A 26,722-nucleotide genomic window follows, 5' to 3' on the forward strand; every position below is an offset into this window, starting at 1 on the left:
TCACATATAACCCCAGAGATACACATGGTAGGTAATGCTCCCACAATTTCCTTCTCCACTACAGAGATATAACTATATATTTTCTATAAATTTGAAAGTAGGAATGGATGAATGAATTAATTAATTAATTGTGTCTCCGCTTCACTATGAGATTACTACACCAGCACTGAGGGGATGGGAGGGGAGCAAGGAAGCTACTGAGCATGTCAGCCCACCTCTGAATGCAGGAGAAGGTGGACCAGAAGGACAAACAGCAGGGGGCGCTATCAAAGAGGAAAATGTAATTTACCATTTATTGTATAATACCGTAATACTTTTTGTGGGATAATCTCTTTAAAGGGGTTATCCCATCTTAGACAATGGGGGCATATCGCAAGGATATGCCCCCATTGTCTGATAGGTGCGGGTCCCACCTCTGGGACCCGCACCCAAACGAGAACGGAGCCGGGCAGAGTTGTAGCTGGAGGACCCCGGGTTTCCCAGGGTCCGACCACCACCAGGCGCAGCTCCCCGCCTCTCCCATTGAAGTGAATGGGAGCGCACCGCACATGCGCGGCCAATGCTCCCATTCATTTCTATGGGGCTGACGGAAATAGCCGAGCCAGCGCTCGGCTATTTTCGGCGGCTCCATAGAAATGAACGGAGGGCGGCTGCGCATGCGCAGTGCGCCCTCCTCCACTTTCTCTGCTTCATTCTCCTTATAGGTGCGGGTCCCAGCGGTGGGACCCGCACCTATCAGACAATGGGGGCATATCCTTGCGATATGCCCCCATTGTCTAAGATGGGATAACCCCTTTAAGGAAATAAATATGTTCTGTGTGCTCCGAATTAGAAATGAATCTTACATCTACCCAGATGGATGGGAGATTTAGAAAATGCAATTGGGGAATACTGAAATATTTTCCTCTTTTTACAGAGCAAATTATTTATACAAATAATTTCACTATCTCTGATCATTGCAATGTAAATAATAAAACATGTACAGTGCAATACTCTATCAGACCAGCAGATGGCAGGCTGTGTTCAGTATAGAGTTGCCGAACCCTATAGCAGAAGCTATGGCACCTCACAGACGCACCATATGGTGGAAGAAAGAGAACCTACTGGGAATACCGAGGTCTAGAGACTCTTGTGTGCTGCTATACAGAGTCTGCAGTGTGCAAGAGGACGTACCACCTAACCAAGCAACTAATGGCAGATTTACACCACACAATTGTGGGGCAGATTATTACGAATGAACATTACTATTAGGGATAAGCGAATCGAAGTCCACGAAGCCAGGGAATTCAGGATAAATTCAATTTGCTGCAAAACAGCCAAATTTCCTCGTGCTTCGCAGTAGCAAATTAACCGCCTCCGGACCGCCTAACGCAGATGTGCGGTCCGGAGGCGGCAGCCCTGCGCTCAACGACGCATATACGCGTCATCTCGCGAGGGCCGGGATTTCCTGTAAACGCGCGCACACAGGCACGCGCGCTCACAGGAACGGAAGGTAAGCGAGTGGATCTCCAGCCTGCCAGCGGCGATCGCTCGCTGGCAGGCTGGAGATCCGACTTTTTTAACCCCTAACAGGTATATTAGACGCTGTTTTGATAACAGCGTCTAATATACCTGCTACCTGGTCCTCTGGTGGTCCCTTTTGTTAGGATCGACCACCAGAGGACTCAGGTAGCTCAGTACAGTCGCACCAAACACCACACTACACTACACCCCCCCCCCCCCCGTCACTTATTAACCCCTTATAAACCCCTGATCACCCATGATCACCCCATATAAACTCCCTGATCACCCCCCTATCATTGATCACCCCCCTGTCATTGATCACCCCCCTGTCAGGCTCCGTTCAGACGTCCGTATGATTTTTACGGATCCACGGATACATGGTTCGGATCCGCAAAACACATGCGGACGTCTGAATGGAGCCTTACAGGGGGGTGATCAATGACAGGCGGGTGATCACCCATATACACTCCCTGATCACCCCCTGTCATTGATCACCCCCCTGTCATTGATCACCCCCCTGTAAGGCTCCATTCAGACATCCGTATGATTTTTACGGATCCATGGATACATGGATCGGATCCGCAAAACACATGCGGACGTCTGAATGGAGCCTTACAGGGGGGTGATCAATGACAGGCGGGTGATCACCCATATACACTCCCTGATCACCCCCTGTCATTGATCACCCGCCTGTCATTGATCACCCCCCTGTAAGGCTCCATTCAGACGTCCGCATGTGTTTTGCGGATCCGATCCATGTATCCATGGATCCGTAAAAATCATACGGACGTCTGAATGGAGCCTTACAGGGGGGGTGATCAGTGACAGGGGGGTGATCACCCTGATCACCTCCTGTCATTGATAACCCCCCTGCAAGGCTCCATTCAGACGTCCGCATGTGTTTTGCGGATCCGATCCATGTATCCATGGATCCGTAAAAATCATACGGACGTCTGAATGGAGCCTTACAGGGAGGGTGATCAGTGACAGGGGGGTGATCACCCCCTGTCATTGATAACCCCCCTGTAAGGCTCCATTCAGACGTCCGCATGTGTTTTGCGGATCCGATCCATGGATCCGTAAAAATCATACGGACGTCTGAATGGAGCCTTACCAGGGGGGTGATCAATGACAGGGGGGTGATCCGGGAGTCTATATGGGTGATTACCCCCCTGTCATTGATCACCCCCCTGTCATTGATCACCCCCCTGTAAGGCTCCATTCAGACATTTTTTTGGCCCAAGTTAGCGGAAATTTTTTGTTTGTTTTTGTTTTTTCTTACAAAGTCTCATATTCCACTAACTTGTGTCAAAAAATAAAATCTCACATGAACTCACCATACCCCTCACGGAATCCAAATGCGTAAACATTTTTAGACATTTATATTCCAGACTTCTTCTCACGCTTTAGGGCCCCTAAAAAGCCAGGGCAGTATAAATACCCCACATGTGACCCCATTTCGGAAAGAAGACACCCCAAGGTATTCCGTGAGGGGCATATTGAGTCCATGAAAGATTGAAATTTTTGTCCTAAGTTAGCGGAAAGTGAGACTTTGTGAGAAAAAAACAAAAAAAAACAATATCCGCTAACTTATGCAAAAAAAAAAAAATTTCTATGAACTCGCCATGCCCCTCATTGAATACCTTGGGGTGTCTTCTTTCCAAAGTGGGGTCACATGTGGGGTATTTATACTGCCCTGGCTTTTTAGGGGCCCAAAAGTGTGAGAAGAAGTCTGGGATCCAAATGTCTAAAAATGCCCTCCTAAAAGGAATTTGGGCACCTTTGCGCATCTAGGCTGCAAAAAAGTGTCACACATGTGGTATCGCCGTACTCAGGAGAAGTTGGGGAATGTGTTTTGGGGTGTCATTTTACATATACCCATGCTGGGTGAGAAAAATATCTTGGTCAAATGCCAACTTTGTATAAAAAAAATTGAAAAGTTATCTTTTGCCAAAATATTTCTCTCACCCAGCATGGTTATATGTAAAATGACACCCCAAAACACATTGCCCAACTTCTCCTGAGTACGGCGATACCACATGTGTGACACTTTTTTGCAGCCAAGGTGGGCAAAGGGGCACACATTCCAAAGAGCACCTTTCGGATTTCACAGGCCATTTTTTACAGATTTTGATTGCAAGGTACTTCTCACACATTTGGGCCCCTAAATTGCCAGGGCAGTATAACTACGCCACAAGTGACCCCATTTTGGAAAGAAGACACCCCAAGGTATTCCGTGAGGGGCACGGCGAGTTCCTAGAATTTTTTATTTTTTGTCACAAGTTAGCGGAAAATGATGATTTTTCTTTTTTTTTCTTTTTTCCTTACAAAGTCTCATATTCCACTAACTTGCGACAAAAAAAATAAAAATTCTAGGAACTCGCCGTGCCCCTCACGGAATACCTTGGGGTGTCTTCTTTCCAAAATGGGGTCACTTGTGGCGTAGTTATACTGCCCTGGCAATTTAGGGGCCCAAATGTGTGAGAAGTACCTTGCAATCAAAATGTGTAAAAAATGACCAGCGAAATCCGAAAGGTGCACTTTGGAATATGTGCCCCTTTGCCCACCTTGGCTGCAAAAAAGTGTGACACATCTGGTATCGCCGTACTCAGGAGAAGTTGGGGAATGTGTTTTGGGGTGTCATTTTACATATACCCATGCTGGGTGAGAAAAATATCTTGGTCAAATGCCAACTTTGTATAAAAAAAATTGAAAAGTTGTCTTTTGCCAAGATATTTCTCTCACCCAGCATGGGTATATGTAAAATGACACCCCAAAACACATTCCCCAACTTCTCCTGAGTACGGCGATACCAGATGTGTGACACTTTTTTGCAGCCAAGGTGGGCAAAGGGGCACATATTCCAAAGTGCACCTTTCGGATTTCACCGGTCATTTTTTACACATTTTGATTGCAAAGTTCTTCTCACACATTTGGGCCCCTAAATTGCCAGGGCAGTATAACTACGCCACAAGTGACCCCATTTTGGAAAGAAGACACCCCAAGGTATTCCGTGAGGGGCATGGCGAGTTCCTAGAATTTTTTATTTTTTGTCGCAAGTTAGTGGAATATGAGACTTTGTAAGAAAAAAATAAAAATAAAAAATCATCATCATTTTCCGCTAACTTGTGACAAAAAATAAAAAGTTCTATGAACTCACTATGCCCATCAGCGAATACCTTAGGGTGTCTACTTTCCGAAATGGGGTCATTTGTGGGGTTTTTCTACTGTTTGGGCATTGTAGAACCTCAGGAATCATGACAGGTGCTCAGAAAGTCAGAGCTGCTTCAAAAAGCGGAAATTCACATTTTTTCACCATAGTGTGTAAACGCTATAGCTTTTACCCAAACCATTTTTTTTTTTTTGCCCAAACATTTTTTTTTTTATCAAAGCTCTATTAGTGAGAAGAAAAGGAGGTAAAATTCATTTGGGTGGTAAGTTGCATGACCGAGCGATAAACGGTGAAAGTAGTGTAGTGCCGAAGTGTAAAAAGTGCTCTGGTCATGAAGGGGGTTTCAGCTAGCGGGGCTGAAGTGGTTAATTTAAACTGAAATAGTGTAAAAAAATAATAATAATAATACTTACCTGCTCTATTTGCTCGCAAACTGAAATCTTTTAGGTAGAGGGAAGAAAAAATATAAAAATAAAATAATATGGTTGCATAAGTGTGCACACCCTTAAACTAATACTTTGTTGAAGCACCTTTTGATTTTATTACAGCACTCAGTCTTTTTGGGTATGAGTCTATCAGCATGGCACATTTTGACTTGGCAAGATTTGCCCACTCTTCTTTGCAAAAACACTCCAAATCTGTCAGATTGCGACGGCATCTTCTGGGCACAGCCCTCTTCAGATCACCCCACAGATTTTCAATCGGATTCAGATCTGGGATCTGGCTGGACCATTCCAAAACTTTCATCTTCTGGTGAAGCCATTCCTTTGTTGATTTGGATGTATGCTTTGGGTCGTTGTCATGCTGAAAGAGGAAGTTCCTCTTCATGTTCAGCTTTCTAGCAGAAGCCTGAAGGTTTTGTGCCAATATTGACTAGTATTTGGAACTGTTCATAATTCCCTCTAACTTAACTAAGGCCCCAATTCCAGCTGAAGAAAAACAGCCCCTTGGCATGATGCTGCCACCACCAGCGTCACTGTGGGTATGCTGTTCTTTTGGTGATGTGCAGTGTTGTTTTTGTGCCAAACATATCTTTTGGAATTATGGCCAAAAAGTTCAACCTTGGTTTCATCAGACCATAACACCTTTTCCCACATGATTATGGGAGACTTCAGATGTGTGATAAGACATGACTTATAATTTTTGCGGGGCCACGGAACGGAGCAATGGATGCGGACAGCACACGGAGTGCTGTCCGCATCTTTTGCAGCCCCGTTGAAGTGAATGGGTCGGCATCCGAGCCGCAAAAAATGCTGCTCGGATGCGGAACCAAACCACGGTTGTGTGTGTGGATGAGCCCTAACTCTCTGGTAGTGTGTTCATCTGCTGGGCCAGACTATGGGAGTTATGTGCTGCAGATGTGAATGAAGCCTGAGACAAGCAGTCTAAAGATGCGCAAATGTATCCAGTAGCTCATGCTGGATGATAGTTCTGTCATTTATGTTGGCACTTCTTAAAGGGGTTGTCCCATGAAAATATTCTACATTTTTCAAACCAGCACCTGGATCGGAATACTTTTGTAAGGGCACTTTCAAACTTGTGTTAAAGTTTTCTGGTATTGAGTTCCATCCTAGGGGCTCAATACCGGAAAATAACTGATCGGTTTTATCCTATTGCATGGTGCCATATGAGCAATTACTTAACTGGAATAAATCTCTAACATCAAACATAACTGAAATAAAACACCAAACCAAAATTGTGGTAGAAAATTGGCCGTGGTCCTTTATTAAGGGTTACATAAATATAATACTGCTGATAATAATAACCATCAATAATTAAATAACCAATCAATAAATACTCATTAAATATTCATTAAGTCCAGAATTGTCCCCCCAGAAAAGCTGGGTGACTAACCCCCCTCTAATACAGGACCACGACTTAAACGGGGGAGGGCGGGCGGGACAACGTCCTCTTCTTCCAGGCTCCGCGGCGGACAAGCTCCGGACCTGCTGTGACCTTCTTTAAATACTTACATTTCCCGCCCTAAAACATCATTAGCCAATCAGCAGCTGGCAGAAAACAGGTACCTCAGCAACAGGTAGGCAACCAGGTACCAATCAGAATCTTTACACAGATTCACCTCATAAGAACACATATTACTAAACAGAAAAGGCGGGAAAAAGGGGAAAAAATGGAAATTAAACCAACTACTACCCCCAATATGCTCAATGCCACCATGGTGGGCATTCAGTATACACTTCTGTGCCCACTATCATTCTGAATGGAGAGCAATCCGTTCAGGATGCATCAGGATGTCTTCAGTTCAGTCCCTCTTACGCTATTTGGCCGGAGAAAATGCCGCAGCATTTCTCTCCGTCCGAAATTCCGGAACACTTGCCGGAATGCCGGATTTGGCATTATTTTCCATTGAAATGCATTAACCAAGTGTTCCAGCAAAACGGATCCGGTTTTCCCGTCTGCGCATGCTCAGACCTTTAAAAATGCAAAAAATAATAAAAATACCGGATCCGTTTTTCCGGATAACACCTGAGAGACGGATCCGGTGTTTCAATGCATTTGTTAGATGGATCCGCATGTAACTAAAGGGGTTTTCCCATCTCAGACAATGGGGGCATATCGCTAGAATATGCCCCCATTGTGTAATGGGTGTGGGTCCCACCTACACCGGTCCCACCCACACCTACAATGAGAATGGAGCCGGGAAATGAACGGAGGGCATTCACTTCTATGGGAGCAGTGCTTGGTGGTCGATGGACCCCGGGAAATCTGAGGTCCTCCAGCCACAGCGCCCCTCGCTTTCTTCTTATTGTAGGTGCTAGGACCCGCACCTATCAGACAATGGGGGCATAACCTAGTGATATGCCCCGATTGTCTTACATGGGATAACCCCTTTAAAAATGTATTCACTGAAATATATACGGCGCCACCTGCTGCTTGCTTTTTCTAATCTCTCTGTCCTGCTGACTGAGATGGAAGCACACGCTCGGTTTCATCCTTCAACTGCCACCAGCTGCAGCAGAAAGGACACATCCCTTGAAAGTACACACCCACTGAGCCGCTAGCTTGAAATAAATCTAGCAGAACATTTAGGGTAGGTCTACACGATGACATTTTGTCGCACCAATGTCACGCGTCAATTTTTAGAATGTTAGTCTATGGTGTCGCACTGCAACATGCTGCGACTGTGACACGACAGTCGCAAAAAATCCATTTGAATTCTTCTGCGACTGTCGCGTTGCAGTCGCAGCATGTCTCATTGCGTACACCATAGACTATCATTCTAAAAATTGGCGCGCAACATTGGTGCGACAAATGTGGCAGTGTAATTGTGCCCTATCTGTTGCGCGACACATGTCGTCGTGTAGACCTATGCTTAGAGTAATGAATGTGGAGATCTCTGCATCCATGTGAGGTCCAGGGCTGCTTCTAGGTTTGTTAGAAAGGTATTGTCATGGACTCTATGATGTCTGATTTTCATTTTTCACATTAGTCCTGGGACAACCTTTTCATCGATATCGCTAAGTTCTTCCCATGTGTGCAGTTCCCGAGGCGCAGTGGACCATTCTTTTTTTGTGCATTTATTTCGTAAACTGGTCTAAAACTTGTATGCGTCCAATTTTATCACACATTCTAGGCGCAATCACATTCGTAATTATGAACCTGTACCACAGATATGAAACCGCTGTTATGTTCCCTCTTTGAGAGACATTTTCCACGTCTGCAGATCACATGGTCAGACATTTATGAAATCTTTTATGTTTATGTGAAAATGAAAAATGGTATATTTTAGTAAATGGTGTAAAACTGTTCCTAGTGCTGCACAATTATTTTCTGTATTGACTTCTAGTCTTTATTCTTTTCATCCTGTCTCCATACACTTTGAAACTTTGCGCAAAATAATGAAATAAAATGCAAAAACTACAATTCCCGTTATGCATTGAGCTCCCGCATCATGTGACACGCCCCGTGACTCCGTTCTAAGCCCGCCTGAGGCGACGCGGGTGGGCGTGACAAGCTGCAGTTCCTGGTTGCTGATTGGTTAGCTGAGGCGTCGATTACCATTGGTCCTTTTCAAGCCTCAATTGCCAGTTTGGATTACACTTCCTGTTCGCTTCCGGTTTCCGGCCCCCTGTTGAATAGAAGGAGAAGTGACAGGAGGAAGTGAGTGAGGAGTCACGTGACCACAGGCAGGGAGACGTTGTGGGGGGACGGGGGCTGATCTCTCCGGTGTCTCGGTGCAGGCAATGGTCAGATATTAGTCGGGGGGTCTGGAGACTGACGTCAGTGACGTGCCCGCTGTTACATTGGGGTAGATGAATAGTGCACACTGTAGTTACTGCTCTTCCATTGCTGCTTAGCACAGATACCTCTAGCTATTGTGTGGCCACCGAGGACAGGACCCCGAAGAACACTTCCACAGGAGGCTCCAGGATCCATACAGGTAACTAGTCCGAGACCCCAATCTGGCCCCAAATCCAGAGGACATGAAAGATGCAGACTATGTCACTCAGACCTGAAACAAGCCTTAGGGGCACCGCTGATCTCATCCACAACCCACAACCAGTGCACATGCACCGCTTATCTCACCCGCATCAGAATCCACAGGCACCGCTTATCTCACCCGCATCAGAATCCACAGGCACCGCTTATCTCACCCGCATCAGAATCCACGGGCACCGCTTATCTCACCCGCATCAGAATCCACGGGCACCGCTTATCTCGCCCGCATCAGAATCCACAGGCAGCACCATTGTGACCTGCATTAAGATTCGATACCCACAGGCACCACTTCTCTCTCCCACACATTGGGACCCATACCCACAGGCACCGCTTATATCTCCCTCATGTCTGGACCCACCTGTCTCGCTTTGCTTCAAGATTCTTTGCCTGCAGGCACCACTTCTCTCTCCTGCACATCAAGACCTAAAACCACAGGCACGATATTATACCCACAGGCAGCATGAGAGCGCAGAGGCATGACCCACTCTCACATCGAGATCCCATGGGCACCACTTATGTCATCCGTATACCAGGATCCCAAACCCATGGGCACAATATTATTCACACATCAAGATCCCAAGTCCACGGGTGCCACTTATATCAAAATATATAGACCCCACTTATCTCATCTACTCATCAGAGCCAAAACCGGTCACGTTTGTCTTCATTGATCCATATCAATACTAATATCTGAAGACTTGATGGTTCCTCTTATCTCTCCCAGTTATACCAGTACCTAGACCCCAGTGCCTGTAGATCCTGTTTCTCTCCCAATCATATTGTACCCATATTATGACTGTAGGTCCAACATACAGTCTTCCATACTAATGGTAGCTTCTCAGGAACCAAAACCTGCAGGCACCGCTGATCTCCACCAGCTCCCACACATCAAAATCTTCCAGTCCATTTATCTTTATCCATACTAATACCAGTATCTCAAAACCTGCATGTCCAGCTTATCTCACAGGCCATTCACATGGTGACTCAACCTGTAGGACAACTTTTCGGAGTCTTCAGACGCAGCAGACTTATTCCAAATATGAGGTCCATACACTTGAATGAAGTTGTCTCTGTTGCTTGTGCGTGGATTTCTAGAAGCCCCATTCACATGTCCCAGATATTTCACCAACTGATCTGCCGCTTGTGAACATAGCCTAATATTCATTTATCCATACAGATATCACTGTCCACCTCCTTATACTTTGGGGGCATATCGCTCACAGTGACTCCAAATTGAAGTACAGGGGTCTCATCACAGATTCAGTTATTGTTATTGGTCAGGAAATAAGAACAATAGAAAATTATCCAACGGTTAAAGGGGTTTTCTGAGACTTTCATACTGAGGACCTGTACTGACTGTATAGGTGGTCAGTATCTGATCAATTGGGTTCCGACACCCGGCTTCCCCATTGATCAACTGTATTAAGGAAGGCGTGCGCAGTGCGTGCCGCCTCCCTTCTCTCTTCCTGCTCACCATAGACAGCAGCAGCGAGCAGGAAGGGAGACGGCACCCACGCACTGCGCGCGCCTTCCCTTCATAGAGCTGATCAGCGGGGGTGCCGTTTGTCGGACCCCCGCCGATTTGATATTGATGACCTATCCTGAGAATAGCTCATCCATATTAAAAGCACGGAGAACCCCTTTTAAAGCGGTTGTACAAGCCTAGGAAGACTTGGCGGGTTTCTTCCAAAGGTTGTGTGTGGTATTGCAGCTAAGCCCAGTGGGGCAATGCTGCAGTACCACTCCCCACCCGTGGACAGATGTGGCGCTGTTTCTTGAATGGCTGTCCCTACAACACATGATCGGCGCTGTATTTCAGAAGGCGAGCCGCTCTTACAGATCAGCTCTCTCTTCTGGCTCATAGAGTGGGTTCCCAACGGGCCCCCCTATCTGTGTCCAAACGTCTACATGAGATAAACCTCTCAACGTCTAAGGTGGCTTTTACATTGTGCATACTTGTATTTATTAAGGGGGTTTTTCTGGACTTTAAAGGGGTTCTCCAGCTTTTTAACACCTTCTGGCTCCCTTGGCCCACCGCTGTTTGTCGTACTTTGGTCCGCTCTTGTAAATTTCCAGCGCTGATGGGGCAGTCACGTTTCCTGCGGCAGCCAATGACTTGCCTCATTGGTGACATGTCCGCCAAAAGTATATGTGTATATATATATAATTTTATTTTTTTAAATCCTTGAAGCACTTGGCGTTCCTGCGATCGCTCGGCCCTGTCTGTGCACTTCAGCTTCCCCTTATGCTGCCATGAAGGAAGCTTCTTGGTAGGCGTTCAGTGCTTGTAACGATGGCACTGTTTACTTTGCTGTGTGACTCCTCTCCGCGTGCCAAGCTTCTAGAACAGGTCCGAGCAGTTTGTGCGCTGCCGATGACCTGCTGCCGGAAGAATGTGAATTGCACTTGAGTTTATATAAAACCCTGAAAGTGAAACTTTGTGTAAGGGGAAATAAGTCAGAAATCTAAGCTTCACCCATTCCCAAAACAGGAAGAAGCTGCGATTTGGGGGCGTTCTTCTGCGTGGTCCAAACGTCTCCTTTATTCAGAGGAGTTCTCTGCCTGAGACAGAGTGTGGATGCGACTGGAGAACTCCTGCGGATACGATGAGTGTAGCTATTGGCCCCTATTTACCTATGCCAAAGCGGCCCTGAGTGGTCTATAGAGCCCTTTGAATTCTGGGAATGGATGGTGGCCCAAGATCTTGGACCATTGTATTCTCACAGTAGTTGAGTAAAGCTTGTTATTCCCATTGTTCTTTGTCGCAGGATGTTCGCTCAGTTGCTGTGCGTCTGCCTAGCTGCTGTCTCGGTCGTGGCTGCTCAAGTGGTTGATGACTGCAAACTGAACAAGATGTCCCCCTCTGAACAGGCTGTCCTCGACAGACTGGCCCCCTTGAAGCACAAAAGGTAACGGGATACAGTCACGTCTTTCAGGATAACGGCAAAGCGCTCAGCCACGCTAGAGAGAGAGAACCTCGGAGTACTGAGCTATGCCATAGTACAGGCGCCATGTCTACAGCTCTGCCACCTGTCGGGTCCCTTTTTAATTTTAGGTTCTTCTAAACTTTCTGTTTTAGGAAGGGCTCACTAGGGTTTTAGGGTACTTTCACACTGTTGTGAGGATCCGTCGCCAGAACTGCCTGATGGATCCAGAAATCCGTATGCAAACGGATATAATTTGTAGACTGATCCGGATGCGGCTCAGTCTGACAAATGCATTGAAATACCGTATCCTTCTCTGGGGTGTTATCCGGAAAAACTCATCCGGTATTTATTATTTTTAAAGGTCTGCGCAGACCTGAAGACCGGATCCGTCAATGCGGCAATTTTAATTCTGGATCCGGCGCTAATACATTTCAATGGAAATTAATGCCGCAAGCTGCGGTATTTTCTCCGGCCAAATACCGTAAGAGGGACTGAACTGATGCACACTGAACGGATTTCTCTCCATTCAGAATGCATTAGGATTAAACGGATCAGTTTTTCTCCGGTATTGAGCCCCTGGGACTGAACTCAAATCCGGAAAAGAATAACTCTAGTGGGGAAAGTACCCTTAGATGATAATTAAAAATTGGCGTCAAATGTTTTAATATATGCAAATGAGCCTCTAGGGGCAACAAGGGCTCTGCTCTCTCTGCATCTGCACTTTAGAAGTCGGGGCTGGGCGTGATCACGTTTTCACTGCCTGGTCCTGTTAATTAAAGTGGAGAAGGTGTAATGGTAACGCCCCCGTTGCTCCTAGAGGCTCATTTCCATATATTAAAACATCATTTTTCTCAGCAATGGGGGCAGATATGAACATAGGACCAACACAGATGCCTTCAGCTGCCGAGCGCACATGTAACAGGTCAGCCAGTGTCATAGGTACAAAACTGCTGACAGATGCCCTTTAAAACTACTCGCACTAGGGGAAAAAAAGCAAGCCCTTATACGGCTACGTCAATTGACAAATAAAGTTATGGCACTTAGATTGTAAGGATGAAAAAAGGAAAAACAAATGCAAGCCCTAAGGCCCAAAATAGGAGGGTCATTAAGGGGTTAAAGGAATTTCACTTCTTACTGCTTATTGTTTTCCGAGATGCCGGGGAAGTCCTGCTGCTAAAGTATATGGATTTCATGTCTTGTTCTACTGCTTCAGGTTTGAGACCACCACTGACGATGGCAAAGACTCCTATACCTACACATTAGTAATTTGTGGTGGGGTCTTCAATGGCAGCAAAAGCAGCAATGAAGGATTGGTGCAAAACAAAACGAAAGAACAACAGATCACTGTGGTCGGCCGCATCAACGACACTCGCATCATCAATGGAAGTAAGTTCTCGCTGCCGAAAAAGAAAATGGCACCGCTCCTGTCCAACGGTCGTGTCTGGTATTGTGGCACAGACCCATTGGAGCAAATAGAAATGGCAGCCATTATACCTCTCCTTATAGGAGTTGTCACCCACTTTTTTTCTGACTCCTGGAAATGTAAACCTTGAGACTGAGAGAGGAGAAGTTGTTGCTTGTGGGGGGGGAGGTTGGCGGCACACTTCTTACATCAGGCCATGTAAAGGGGCCTTTACAGGAAGAGATTGCTGGGAAGGAAGGGTTACATGGTGACTAGTTCCTTTTTGTACAGTTCCTCTTCTCCCATAATTGGGTTCATTAAAGGGATTCTGTCACCAGGTTTCACCCCTGTCAGCTAAACATATGCTGATGTTCAGGGCCTCATCACGATTCCTAATGTGGGCTTCTAAATGTGATCAGTAGCCTTATTTTGCTAAAAAACAGCTTTTACTAACCGGTCACTCAAAGAAATAAGGTGCCCAAGGGGATGTCGAGGGATCCAAGCTGCCGGCCGCACCCACCGCCGATCGTGCCCAGCGCCGCCTCCTAATCCTCTGTGCCACCTCTCGCTCTCCCTCCCCCCTCCTCCTGCTGTAAGACCTCGCGCATACAGGGGTTGAGCGAAGTGTCGGCGCGTGTGGGCTTCGCTGTAAGAAGCCAAATGGAGAAGTCCACACGGGCGAATCGGGCAGAGCCCTGTGTGCACGCGCGAGATCTCACAGCAGCAGGAGGGGGAGGGGGAGGGAGAGCGAGAGGTGGCACAGAGGGTTAGGAGGCAGCGCAGAAGTCTTGCATCCCTTGACATCCCCTTGGGCATCTTATTTCTTTGAGTGACAGGTTAGTAAAAGCTGTTTTCTCGCCCATTTTCCTTGGGGGACACAGACCTTGGGTATAGCTCAGCTCCCTAGGAGGCGTGACACTAAGTAAAACTGTTAAGCCCCTCCTCCATCAGCTATACCCTCAGCCTGGAGATAGAGGCTACCAGTTTTAGCTTAGTGTCCAAGGAGGCAAGACACTCCCTGCTACTGCAGGGCTGTTTTCTCCTTGTTGTAATTTTTTCTCCATTTATTTTTGTTTTTTCCTAGGGATACCAGAGACGCATTGGGCCTCTCTGCTCTCCCGGGGTGAGCTGCGCCAGTGCCAACTTATCTGCACTGCTGCCTCCCCCACAGAAGCAATAGGAGGATCTGGGCAGCAATGGCTCCCCTACATCCCGCCAGCTAGGGGGTCGCCCGCACGCAAAGCCCCTCTCCCAGCTTCCTGCCACTGCGGTGCCAGTAGCTGAAGGGGCGACCCTGCTGGAAGGAACTGAGGGTGAAGACAGGTGAGATGGCTTTTCCAGCCCATACCCCGTCCCTATCGGCAAGCATGTACCCCTCTGGGTAAGGGGGGCACCCGTGGTCGCGCATTCTGAGCGCTCCAGCAGACCCTCCCCAGCTCCCCTCCGTGTATCCTGCACCCCCACGCCGTTTTCCCCCATTTTCAGGCTACTCTTCAAGACGGCTGATCTCTCCCTCTCTCCCTCCCGCCGCCGCCGCTCCGTTCCGAACGGGGGGCGGGGCTTATGCCCGACATGACCATATCGGCATCGGCGGGGCAGGGGACAATGGTGGCAGAAGGTCACCCACCTGGGAATAATCGCCACACTCTTGGGGCCTGCGGGCCCTTTATTTCATGGCATCCTGCTTCTTCTTAGCCCTGCAAGTTTTTTCGGCAGCAGGGGGCGTGGCTTACGCGCGCGCGCGTCATTTTGGGGGCGGAGTTAGGTTCTCCTTCACAGGAGACATTTCAAGCGCTGGAGGGGGCGGAGCTTGTTCCCCGCGCTTCTGCTGAATTCTTCCCGCGTTTCCTCACTCCTAGACAGGAAGCTGGGACACGTGGGGGACTCTGAGCACCTGGTGAATCGCTCGGCTTCTGTGGGCGCTATCTGCAGGCTCTCTGCTGTTTGCTGCTCCCTGCTGCTGCTGCTGCTGCTGCTGCAGCTGCTGCTGATCCTTCTCTACTCCTGACGTTCTTCTGAGGCACTGGTAGGACAGTTAACCCTCTCCTAACCCTCCTGGTCATAGCTGCTATATCCCTTGTGGTCTCTGTATTGGGGTACGACCACTTTTCAGCATGTCAGATCCCACGGGTGCCCCCAAACCCTGGTACCATGCCTGTACCGCCTGTAAGGAACTTTTTTCGTGTGGGCAATCTGAGCCGCATTGCCTTGCATGTCAGGCCCCGGTGCAGGGCCCGCTTTCCGCTGCGCCCCCCGGTGCCTCTGAACCCCCTGACTGGGCTAGGTCTCTGTCTCAGGCGGTGGAAAGCCTTACACACGTAGTGGGCCGTCTCGTGGATAGACCGCCTCTCCCGCAGGCTGCCACAATCCCTGTCGCACCCGCTGGGACTACCGTTTCTGCCGCCCCCACTGATTCCCTGCCTCCCAGCGAATCTTCCAGGGCCCGGCATATTCAGAAACGTTCAAGGGTTGAGCGCACATCTTCTCCAGATGCTTCGCTCTCTCCGCCATGCGTGCGAGCTCAGTCAAGTCTATCCTCTCAAAGGGATACGCCTTCTGAGGGAGAACTGGCGGATTCGGACGTGGACATGGACTCAGAGCTTCCGTCCAAATTGGCGTCCGCGGTGGGGCATCTTATCACTAGCATCCGTGATACCTTTCACATACACGATGACCCCCCCAGCTCTGAACAGGCCGGCGTGTCCTTTCTTCGCCCCAGACAGGCCTCCAAGGTCTTTCCCATCCACGCTGATTTTTCTTCTGTGGTGTCCAAGGCTTGGACCCGGCCTAACGTCCGCTTTGTTACACCCAAAAAGCTGGACATTTGTTATCCCTTTCCAGCGGATACTGTGACCACGTGGACGTCCCCGCCTAAGGTTGATCCTCCCGTGGCTCGCCTGTCCAAAAGCACTACTATTCCTGTACAAGACGGATCTTCCCTCCAGTCTGCTGAGGACCGTCGTACGGAATCCCTTTCCAAGGCCATATTTACTGCCTCTGGTTCGGCCCTTAGACCGGTCTTTGCCTCCGCCTGGGCTGGTAAAGCGGTCTCTGAATGGGGTTTGCAACTGGAACGGGAGTTAGGGTCGGACGTCCCTCTACAGGACCTCCGTTCCTTAGCCCAACTAATTGTCCAGGCCGGAAAATTTGTCTGTGAGGCCTCTCTTGATGCGGGTGCCCTCATTGCCCGTTCCTCTGCCCTGGCAGTTTCTGTCAGGAGGGAACTCTGGCTGAAGGTTTGGGCGGCGGACGCCGCTTCCAAACGCTCTTTGGCTGGCCTACCATTCACGGGTTCCCGCTTGTTCGGAACCCGTCTGGACGAACTTATATCTGAGGCCACGGGTGGGAAGAGTACTCACCTCCCCCAGTCCAGGCCGAGGGGCGCCCCCCGTGGTCGCGCTGGTTCGTCCCGTTTTCGGTCTTTTCGCAAGCCCACCGGGTCTAGACCCGCGGCCGGTTCTTCTTCCTCTGGCCCAGCCCAGGATAGACGCAAGAAGCCGTTTTTTCGGACGCAATCTACCTGGCGCAAGCCCCAGCCCACACGGGCTCCCACAGGCCAGCAGCCCTCTGCCTGAAGGTGCGCCCCCACCCACCCGGGTGGGGGGCCGCCTTCTACTGTTCAGGAACGTATGGCGGGCCCACATCTCAGACGCATGGGCGCTCGAGGTTGTATCTTGCGGATACAAGATCGAATTTGCGTCCATTCCGCCAGACCGTTTCTTCCGGTCCCGTCCTCCGCGGGATCCCGTACGAGCGGCCGCCTTCTTCACGGCCATTCGCTCTCTAATGGACAAGGGTGTCGTCGCCCCCGTGCCTCCGACGGAAAGGTTCAGGGGGTTCTACTCGAACCTCTTTGTGGTTCCCAAGAAGGAAGGCTCAGTGCGACCGATCTTGGACCTAAAGCGCCTGAACCGTTTTCTCCGACTGCAGAGATTCCGGATGGAGTCTCTCAGGTCTGCAGTGGCCTCCCTGGAAAGAGGGGATTTCATGGCCTCAATCGACGTTCAGGATGCATATCTCCACGTTCCGGTTGCTCCATGTCATCACCGCTTCCTGCGCTTCGCGGTGGGGGACGATCACTTCCAATTCGTCGCCCTTCCCTTTGGTCTGGCGACGGCTCCTCGAGTATTCACCAAGGTCCTGGCCCCGGTCTTGGCCCTTCTGCGTTCAAGAAGTGTTTTTCTTCTCCCTTACTTGGACGACATCTTGGTCAAGGCACCCTCCTTCTCTCAGGCTTCCGGCAGTGTGGGACTCACTCTGGAGACCCTGACGCGGTTCGGTTGGATCATCAACCACCCCAAGTCTTCCCTTACCCCCTCCAGACGGCTGATCTTCCTGGGGATGCTCCTGGATACGGAGTTGGCGGAGGTCCGCCTCCCGTCGGACAAGCGTCTGGCCCTTTGCGGGTCTGTTCGCAGTCTCCTCCGTCATCACCGCCCTTCCCTCAGATCCAGCATGCGGTTGTTGGGGAAGATGGTTGCCTGTTTCGAAGCGGTGCCGTTCGCACAATTCCGATCCCGCACCTTTCAGAGGGCAATTCTGTCGGCCTGGGACAAATCACCGAGGAGTCTGGACAGGACCTTTCTTCTGCCTCCCCTGGCTCGGGCTTCCCTCAGCTGGTGGTTGCATATCCCTCTACAGGGGAGGTCCTTCCTCCCACTGAACTGGCTGGTGATTACCACCGATGCCAGCTTACGGGGGTGGGGGGGGGTTTTCCCTCCCCGGTCCGTCCAGGGCGTTTGGTCTCTATCGGAGTCCAGACTTCCAATCAATATTCTGGAACTGAGGGCGATTCTTCTGTCCCTCAGACACTGGACCCATCTACTGAGGGGCCACCCTGTTCGGATCCAATCGGACAATGCCACGGCTGTGGCATACATAAACCATCAGGGAGGCACTCGCAGCGCTGCAGCGATGCAAGAGGTGTCCCTCATTCTCCTCTGGGCGGAGGCGCACGTGCCGGCCTTATCCGCGATTTACATCCCGGGGGTGGACAACTGGGCGGCGGATTTCCTGAGCCGGTCCACCATCGACCCGGGAGAATGGTCCCTGCACCCAGAGGTGTTCGAAGCCCTTTGTCTTCGCTGGGGTCGCCCCGACGTGGACCTCATGGCTTCCAAATTCAACCACAAGGTCCCCCGATACCTGGCCAGGGCACGGGACCCGAAGGCGTACGGCGCCGACGCGCTCGTCCTTCCGTGGCGCGAATTCTCCCTTCTGTACGTCTTTCCTCCTTTCCCCCTCCTGCCACGGGTTCTTCGGAGGATCGCGGCAGAGGGCGTTCCCGCGATTCTGATCGCCCCGGATTGGCCCCGCCGGTCTTGGTACGCCGACCTAATGTTGCTGTTGGCGGACGCACCGTGGCCACTGCCCTCCAGGGAAGACCTTCTCTCTCAGGGACCGATCTTCCACGAGCATTTAGGCTCGCTACGTTTGACGGCGTGGCTATTGAGACCGCCGTCTTAACGCGACGGGGTTTCTCCGCGGACGTAGTCCGCACCATGATCCGTGCTCGTAAGCCCGTGTCCTCTAGGATCTACTATCGGGTTTGGAGGTCCTATCTGGGGTTCTGTGAGTCCCGGAGCATCCCACCTCTCCGGTTTTCTCTTCCCACGATCCTGTCCTTCCTCCAGTCGGGTCTGGACCTGGGGCTGAGCCTCAGTTCTCTGAAGGGACAGATTTCGGCGCTGTCTATTCTTCTCCAGCGTCCCCTGGCCCCTCTGGGGCCAATTAAGACCTTCTTACAAGGGGTGGCTCACTCTGTTCCGCCGTACCGCCCTCCGGTTCCATCCTGGGACCTGAATGTGGTGCTCTCGGCGCTCCAATCAGCCCCCTTCGAGCCTTTACGGGAGGTCTCCCCTCGCCTTCTGTCCTGCAAGGTCATCTTTCTTGTGGCCATCACATCTCTCCGACGGGTGTCGGAGTTAGCGGCTTTTTCTTGCTCCGAACCTTTCCTGATCTTCCACCAGGATAAGGTTGTGCTTCGGCCTGTCCCGTCCTTCCTGCCAAAGGTGGTCTCCGCCTTTCACATCAATGAGGACATCGTCCTTCCGTCGCTCTGTCCCTCTCCTTCCCACCCCAGAGAACGGGAACTGCACCGTCTGGATGTGGTCAGGGCGTTGAAGATTTACCTGGAGGTCACCGGATCCTTTCGGCGCACGGACTCCCTGTTTGTGGTTCCGGAGGGTTCGCGCAAGGGTTTGGCGGTCTCCAAGGTGGCTATTGCCCGTTTCATTAAACTGGCGGTGTCTGAGGCTTATCGAGCCAAGGGTAGAGCTCCGCCTTTCAGCGTCACTGCTCATTCCACCAGAGCAGTCGGAGCTTCCTGGGCGCAGAGGCATCGGGCCTCGGCTGAACAGTTGTGCAAAGCAGCCACTTGGTCCTCTCTGCACACTTTCACAAGGTTCTATAGAGTGCATACGCATGCATCAGCGGATGCTGCTTTGGGCCGCCTGGTTTTGCAGGCAGCGGTTTCCTGATGCTCCGGTGGTGGTCCGCCTTGGGTTTGTGGTCCCTCCCTTCTTGGACTGCTCTTGAACGTCCCAAGGTCTGTGTCCCCCAAGGAAAATGGGCGAGAAAAGGAGATTTTTGTATAACTTACCAGTTAAATCTCTTTCTCGCTCTTCCTTGGGGGACACAGCACCCACCCTTCTGTGTTTGGTTACGGGGTTATGGTCTGGCGCCCCGTTGGGTTGCTGGCTGGTTGTTTCCATTTTTGGTTGTTATCCTTTCACTACTTGGACACGCAACTGGTAGCCTCTATCTCCAGGCTGAGGGTATAGCTGATGGAGGAGGGGCTTAACAGTTTTACTTAGTGTCACGCCTCCTAGGGAGCTGAGCTATACCCAAGGTCTGTGTCCCCCAAGGAAGAGCGAGAAAGAGATTTAACTGGTAAGTTATACAAAAATCTCCTTTTTTTTAGCAAAATAAGGCTACGGATCACATTTAGAAGCCCACAAACATCAGCATATGTTTAGCTGACAGGGGTGAAACCTGGTGACAGAATCCCTTTAAAGTGCATCTGTCAGCAGATTTGTACTTGGGAAAGGTACACGTCTGCTGACAGATGCCCTTTAAAACTACAACTTTACAAGGCAAGTAATTGTTTTCTTTTTTGGCAGCTGATTGGATCTTACTGACTTATTCTTCTGGAGAGAATTACGACACTCACTGTGGTGGAGAGCCAAGGAAAGCGATGATTATGATATCCTGTAACAAGAAAACACTGGCGGTAAGAACTTGCTTACTATTGGGGGGGGGGGGCTGAGAATTGACAAAAAGCCTAATTGCAATGTTTGTTTATAGACCTTTCACCTCTCCTGACGTGTGTTTTTTATATCCCTATCCCTCCTATATAACAATTCAACTTTTCCTATAACTCTGTTCGGTCCTGTTCCTCTGTTATTCCTTCATAAATGGACAACTAGGCGTTACCATCGTCCTTCCTAATGGGGTGTATTGTAGTGCATTGCTGAGGAGATCAGACCTCCAAAAGTTGTAGTCCCAGAGAAGGATAGAAATAAAGTGTAAAGAGGAAAAGTGTTTTTAATAATAAAAAAACAAACAAAAAACCTTTCCTCTGATTTTATAGATTTTATAATAAAAATTTAGGGAAAAAAAAGAATAAACACACACATTGGGTATCGCCGCGTGCATAACAACCAGCTCTATAAATATATCACTTGTACTTCCCCTTCAGATAAACACCATAAAAAAATAAAAAACACCCCAAAATAGTACCAATCAAACTGTCACCTCATCCCGCCAAAAATGAGCCCCTACATAAGACAATCGGCCCAAAATAAAACTATGGCTCTCGGAATATGGAAACACTACAATATATTTATAGAAAAAAGGAAAAAGTGGCAGCACCGTCTGTAATGCAAACAAGGGGGTGCAACTGGCCCAATATGGATATTAGCAAATCCAATGCATAAAAGTCAGAAAAAAGTGGGCAGCACTCCATAGGATAAAAAGGTACAAAAATCTTTATTTACTCAAACAGGCTCCAGCATAGAGCCGAAACGTCGCATGTCCTGTTTGGTTAAATAAAGATTTTTGTACCTTTTTATCCTATGGAGTGCTGCCCACTAATATATATATATAGATATAGATATAGATATAGATATATATAGAGATAGAGAGATATATATATATATATATAGATATAGTAGGCAGCACTCCATAGGATTAAAAAAAAAAATATTTTTTTTTATATATATTTATATTATAATTTTATTTTTTCCAAAAATGCTTTTGTGTAAAAATATCACATGACCTAACCCCTCAGGTGAACTCTGTAAAAAAAAAAAAAAAAAAAAAAAAAAAAAATATACGGTCTATTTCGCCCGATAAAATGCCCCTGTGTCTTATGGGGCGAACGCAGTCTGCAATGCAAAATGGCAGCAATGTATCAGCTGGTGGCATGCAAATGCGGCGGGGCTGGTGCGGTCACTGTACTCCGGCCCCACCGCTCACTCACTTCCTTAATGCCTAAACCTTTTATAATAGCTTTTATTGAAGTTCCGATCCCCAGCCCCATCTGTACTATTTACTAAATGTCCTGTAGCAGGCAGGGCAGGGCGGGCGGCCGACCGTAACTCACTGTCACGTGCCTGTGCCGCCTACTTCTTTCATAAAGTTATGGCCGCCCGTCCTGCTCTGCCTGCTACAGGACATTTAGTAAATAGTACAGATGGGGCTGGGGATCGGAACTTCAATGAAAGCTATTATTATAAAAGGTTTAGGCAATAAAGCAGTGAGTGAGCAGTAGGGCCGGAGTACAGTGACCGCATCGGCCCCGCTGCATTTGCATGACACGGCCCCTCTTACAGGTTTAGCTCCAGTATATTAGGGCATCTGTGGATGCCACTGTTACGGGGTGGGAGATATGTGGGTGACACATACATATATAGCAGTTCCATCCACAGATCCACCCCCATAACAGTGCCATCCACAGATTCCCCCCCCCCCCCATAACAGTGCTATCCACAGATGACCCCCCCCCCCATAACAGTGCCATCCACAGATGACCCCCCCCCCCATAACAGTGCCATCCACAGATGACCCCCCCCCCCATAACAGTGCCATCCACAGATGACCCCCCCCCCCATAACAGTGCCATCCACAGATGACCCCCCCCCATAACAGTGCCATCCACAGATGACCCCCCCCCATAACAGTGCCATCCACAGATGACCCCCCCCCATAACAGTGCCATCCACAGATGACCCCCCCCCATAACAGTGCCATCCACAGATGAACCCCCCCCCATAACAGTGCCATCCACAGATGAACCCCCCCCCCATAACAGTGCCATCCACAGACGAACCCCCCCCCATAACAGTGCCATCCACAGATGAACCCCCCCCCCATAACAGTGCCATCCACAGATGAACCCCCCCCCCCCCATAACAGTGCCATCCACAGATGAACCCCCCCCCCCCCATAACAGTGCCATCCACAGATGAACCCCCCCCCCCATAACAGTGCCATCCACAGATGAACCCCCCCCCCATAACAGTGCCATCCACAGATGAACCCCCCCCCATAACAGTGCCATCCACAGATGAACCCCCCCCCCATAACAGTGCCATCCACAGATGAACCCCCCCCTATAACAGTGCCATCCACAGATGAACCCCCCCCCCATAACAGTGCCATCCACAGATGAACCCCCCCCTATAACGGTGCCATCCACAGATGAACCCCCCCCTATAACGGTGCCATCCACAGATGACCCCCCCCCCCCCCATAACGGTGCCACCCACAGATCCTTCCTTCCCCATAACAGTGCCTCCCACAGATCCTCCCCCCCCCCCCCCCCCATAACAGTGCCACCCACAGATCCTTCCCCCTCACAACAGTGCCACCCACAGATCCTTCCCCCCCCCCCACCCCATAGTAGTGTCATGCACAGACCACCATTAGTTCAAAACTCACCAAAAGCACACCTTTTGGTTAAAAATATATTTTTTTCTTATTTTCCTCCTCAAAAACCTAGGTGTGTCTTATAGGGCGAAAAATACGGTAAATAAAAACTGTGCCAAAACAACCAATTTATTTGTCACCTTGCCCTATAAAGTGTAATAATGAATGATCAAAAAATCATGTACCCAAAAATGGTACCAATAAAAACGACAACTCTTCCTACAAAAAAAACGAGCCCCTGCTCAAGACGATCGGCAGAAAAAAAAACATATATTTAAGGCGTTTAGAAAATAGAGACACAAAAACATAATTGTTTTTTCAAAAATGCTTTATTATGTAAAACTGAAACATAGAAAGTAGGCATATTTGATATCATCTCGTCCGTAACAACCTGCTCTATAAAAATAGCAGATGAACATTGTAAAAAACAAAAATAATGGATTCAATTGGAAAATCTGCCAAAAAAGTGAAATTTAGAAATTTCATCTCCATTTTCCTTAAATTTTTGGGGAACACCTAACGGTTTAACAAAGTTTGTGCAAATCAGTTTTGAATAACTCTAGGGGTGTAGTTTCTAAAATGGGGTCATTTATGGGTGGTTTCTACTATGTATGCCCCACAAAGTGACTTCAGAACTGAACTGGTCCTTTTTTAAAGTGGGTTTTTTAAATGTTCTTAATTTTAAGAATTGCTTCTAAAATTCGAAGCCTTCTAACGTCCTAAACAAATAAAATGACATATTCCAAATGATGCAAACATTGGGGAATGTTAAAGGGAGTCTGCCTCCTCCTCCATATGGCCATATACAGTGCTTACATTGTCCGATAGCACACCTATACATGAATGTCTGTCTGTCTTTTTTTCTTTACACTTGCAGAAGCTGGAAAAACTAAGTTTAATTAATATGCAAATGAGCACTCGCAAGTGCCCACGGGCGGCGTTCACTGTGTTGGAGCCCAGGCTGCCCTGCCTTTTGTTTGTTTCCCTGCCCCAGCCTCTGTCTATGCCCGCCCTCCTATTCCCTTGCATTATCCTTCGGTCGGGCCGGGGCATGCGCACTGCAATGCCCATTGGGCATGGCATGGCTTTAACTACTGCGCATCCGCCGGCGAACGCCCTGTTGCCGCTGGTCTCGCGCCGTTCAACTGTCTGGTTTCAGTATTGTGTGGTAAAAGAGCTTTTATATTATGTAAGAGTAAAGGCTCATGCCCACAATCGTAAGTGCCCTGTACCCATGCTGCAGACCACAAATTGCGGTCCGCAATGCAGGGCACTGGTCCAGTATACTACATTTGCGCATACAGACCCATTGACTTAAATGGGTCTGCAATCCGTAACATACGCCTAACGATAGAACATGTTCTATCTTTTTGCATTGCAGAGGCACGGATGGGAGGCCCACGGAAGCACTTTGTAGTGGTTCTGTGGGCTTCCACTCTGTGCCTCCACTCAGCAAAAGATAGGTGAAGTCCTATCTTCGGTCTTGTGTTGCGGATTGTGGACCTATTTAAAGGGAACCTGTCACCTGGATTTTGTGTATAGAGCTGAGGACATGGGTTGCTAGATGGCCGCTAGCACATCCGCAATATCCAGTCCCTATAGCTCTGTGTGCTTTTATTGTGTAAAAAAATGATTTGATACATATGCAAATTAACCTGAGATGAGTCCTGTCCCTGACTCATCTCACGTACAGGACACATCTCAGGTTAATTTGCATATGTATCAAATATGTTTTTTTACACAATAAAAGCACACAGAGCTATGGGGACTGGGTATTGCGGATGTGCTAGCGGCCATCTAGCAACCCATGTCCTCAGCTCTATACCCAAAATCCCAGTGACAGGTTCCCTTTAAGTCAATGGGTCTGCCTCCACACCACCGGGTGCCCGTATACTGCAGACTAGCCGGTTACGGTCTGCATTATAGCCAGTACGCTCGTGGGCATGAGCTATGACAGAAGAGGAGTCTGGTGGCTTCTGGCACATTACAAATATATAGGTACAATAGACTGCGTTTACTCTTCCTTACAAAACTGGTTCGTAATGTGTAGGTACCTATCATGTATTCAGGTGTGTGTAGTTGTGAAGGCCGCACAGCTTTAAGGCTGGCAACGTATATATCAGTTTTGTCCACCCCATGTACCTGTATACAGCCTCTTTCCACTTCAGGACACCGGTCCAACATCCATAGTGTGAAAAGAGCAGACATAACATGCAGCTTTTTTGGTGCTTAGAGATATCTGGCGTCAAAACTGATCCACCGGATGCCATAAATGATCCCATATACAACTGTGGGATCAGTTCTGGCGTCAGTTTCCCCGTAGTGTTTCTGCACCATGCCGGATGGAAACTACGCTGGACATGTGTGCACCTAACTGATGGGCATGTGGATGATGGGGTAGTGGGAATTTTATGGGACTTGAGTTCCTGTATAACAGTTTAGTTGATGCTGCTTTGTGCTAACGTATTTGTGCCTCTATTTCAGGACGGCTTCATGGTAGTTGCTGAGCAAAGAGACAAGACAAATGACTGTTTCTACCTATTTGAGATGGACAGCAGTGTTGCTTGTCCTCCTGAGGAGTCTCATCTCAGCGTGGGCTCCATCCTTCTCATTGTGTGAGTTCTCTCGTGGACTGTAGGAAAGAAGAAAACGTTCATATTGCCCAGTATCTGGTTACTGTAGGTTTCTTAACCTAACCAAAGTGTCAGCAATGGAATAGTTTTAATCCAGCACCTTGTTACCTCCATATCTGCCTCTGTGCTATACCCAGGGAGTCAGGCTCTTCTTAAAGGGCATCTGTCAGCAGATTTGTACCTATGAAACTGGCTGACCTGTTGTATGTGCGCTTGGCAGCTGACGGCATCTGTGTTTTGGTCTCGTGTTCATATGTGCCCGCATTGCTGAGAAAAATTGTTTTAATATATGTAAATGAGCTTCAGGGGCACTGTCATTGCAGAGAGAGCTGAGCCCGTTGCTCCTAAGGCTCATTTGCATAAAATAAACCATAAATTTCCCCCTCACCCATGACGGCGCCCATGCGACTAGGACCTCCCATCCAGGACAGGAAACCTGACGAGACAAAACTCCTAGAGAGGACTTACTATCCTCCCTCCCAATCTTCCTCAAGGCAGCAGATTTCCTTGCAGACGCTTCTACTGAGGTGGTCCGTTTTTCTTTCAGAGCAGCTGCCATGTCAAATGCAGCAAGGCATGCTATTTGGCTTAAATCATAGAAAGGGGATCAAGGGTCCAAGTCTAGACTTTGCTCTCTCCCATGTGAAGGTTCTAGATTGTTTGGTTCCTCTCTTGATGACATCTTAGAGAGAGC

General features: G+C 48.9%; 1 protein-coding gene across 2 annotated transcripts in view; it reads left to right on the forward strand.

Annotated features, from left to right (window-relative positions):
• M6PR (mannose-6-phosphate receptor, cation dependent) overlaps nt 1-26,722 on the forward strand; it is a 76,257-nt gene that overhangs the window by 42,172 nt on the left and 7,363 nt on the right. The window contains exons 1-5 of one of the 2 annotated variants that reach the window (XM_044296274.1): nt 8,783-9,077; nt 11,905-12,045; nt 13,277-13,449; nt 20,587-20,696; nt 25,880-26,010. In XM_044296274.1, coding sequence (XP_044152209.1) covers nt 11,906-12,045; nt 13,277-13,449; nt 20,587-20,696; nt 25,880-26,010 — 554 coding nt within the window. In that variant the 5' untranslated portion in view covers nt 8,783-9,077; nt 11,905. Of the gene's footprint in view, nt 1-8,782; nt 9,078-11,904; nt 12,046-13,276; nt 13,450-20,586; nt 20,697-25,879; nt 26,011-26,722 lie in introns of those variants that run through there. The other variant, XM_044296275.1, reaches the window with a different exon arrangement.

The sequence above is a fragment of the Bufo gargarizans genome, chromosome 6, assembly GCF_014858855.1.
Source record: "Bufo gargarizans isolate SCDJY-AF-19 chromosome 6, ASM1485885v1, whole genome shotgun sequence".
Lineage (NCBI taxonomy): Eukaryota > Metazoa > Chordata > Amphibia > Anura > Bufonidae > Bufo > Bufo gargarizans.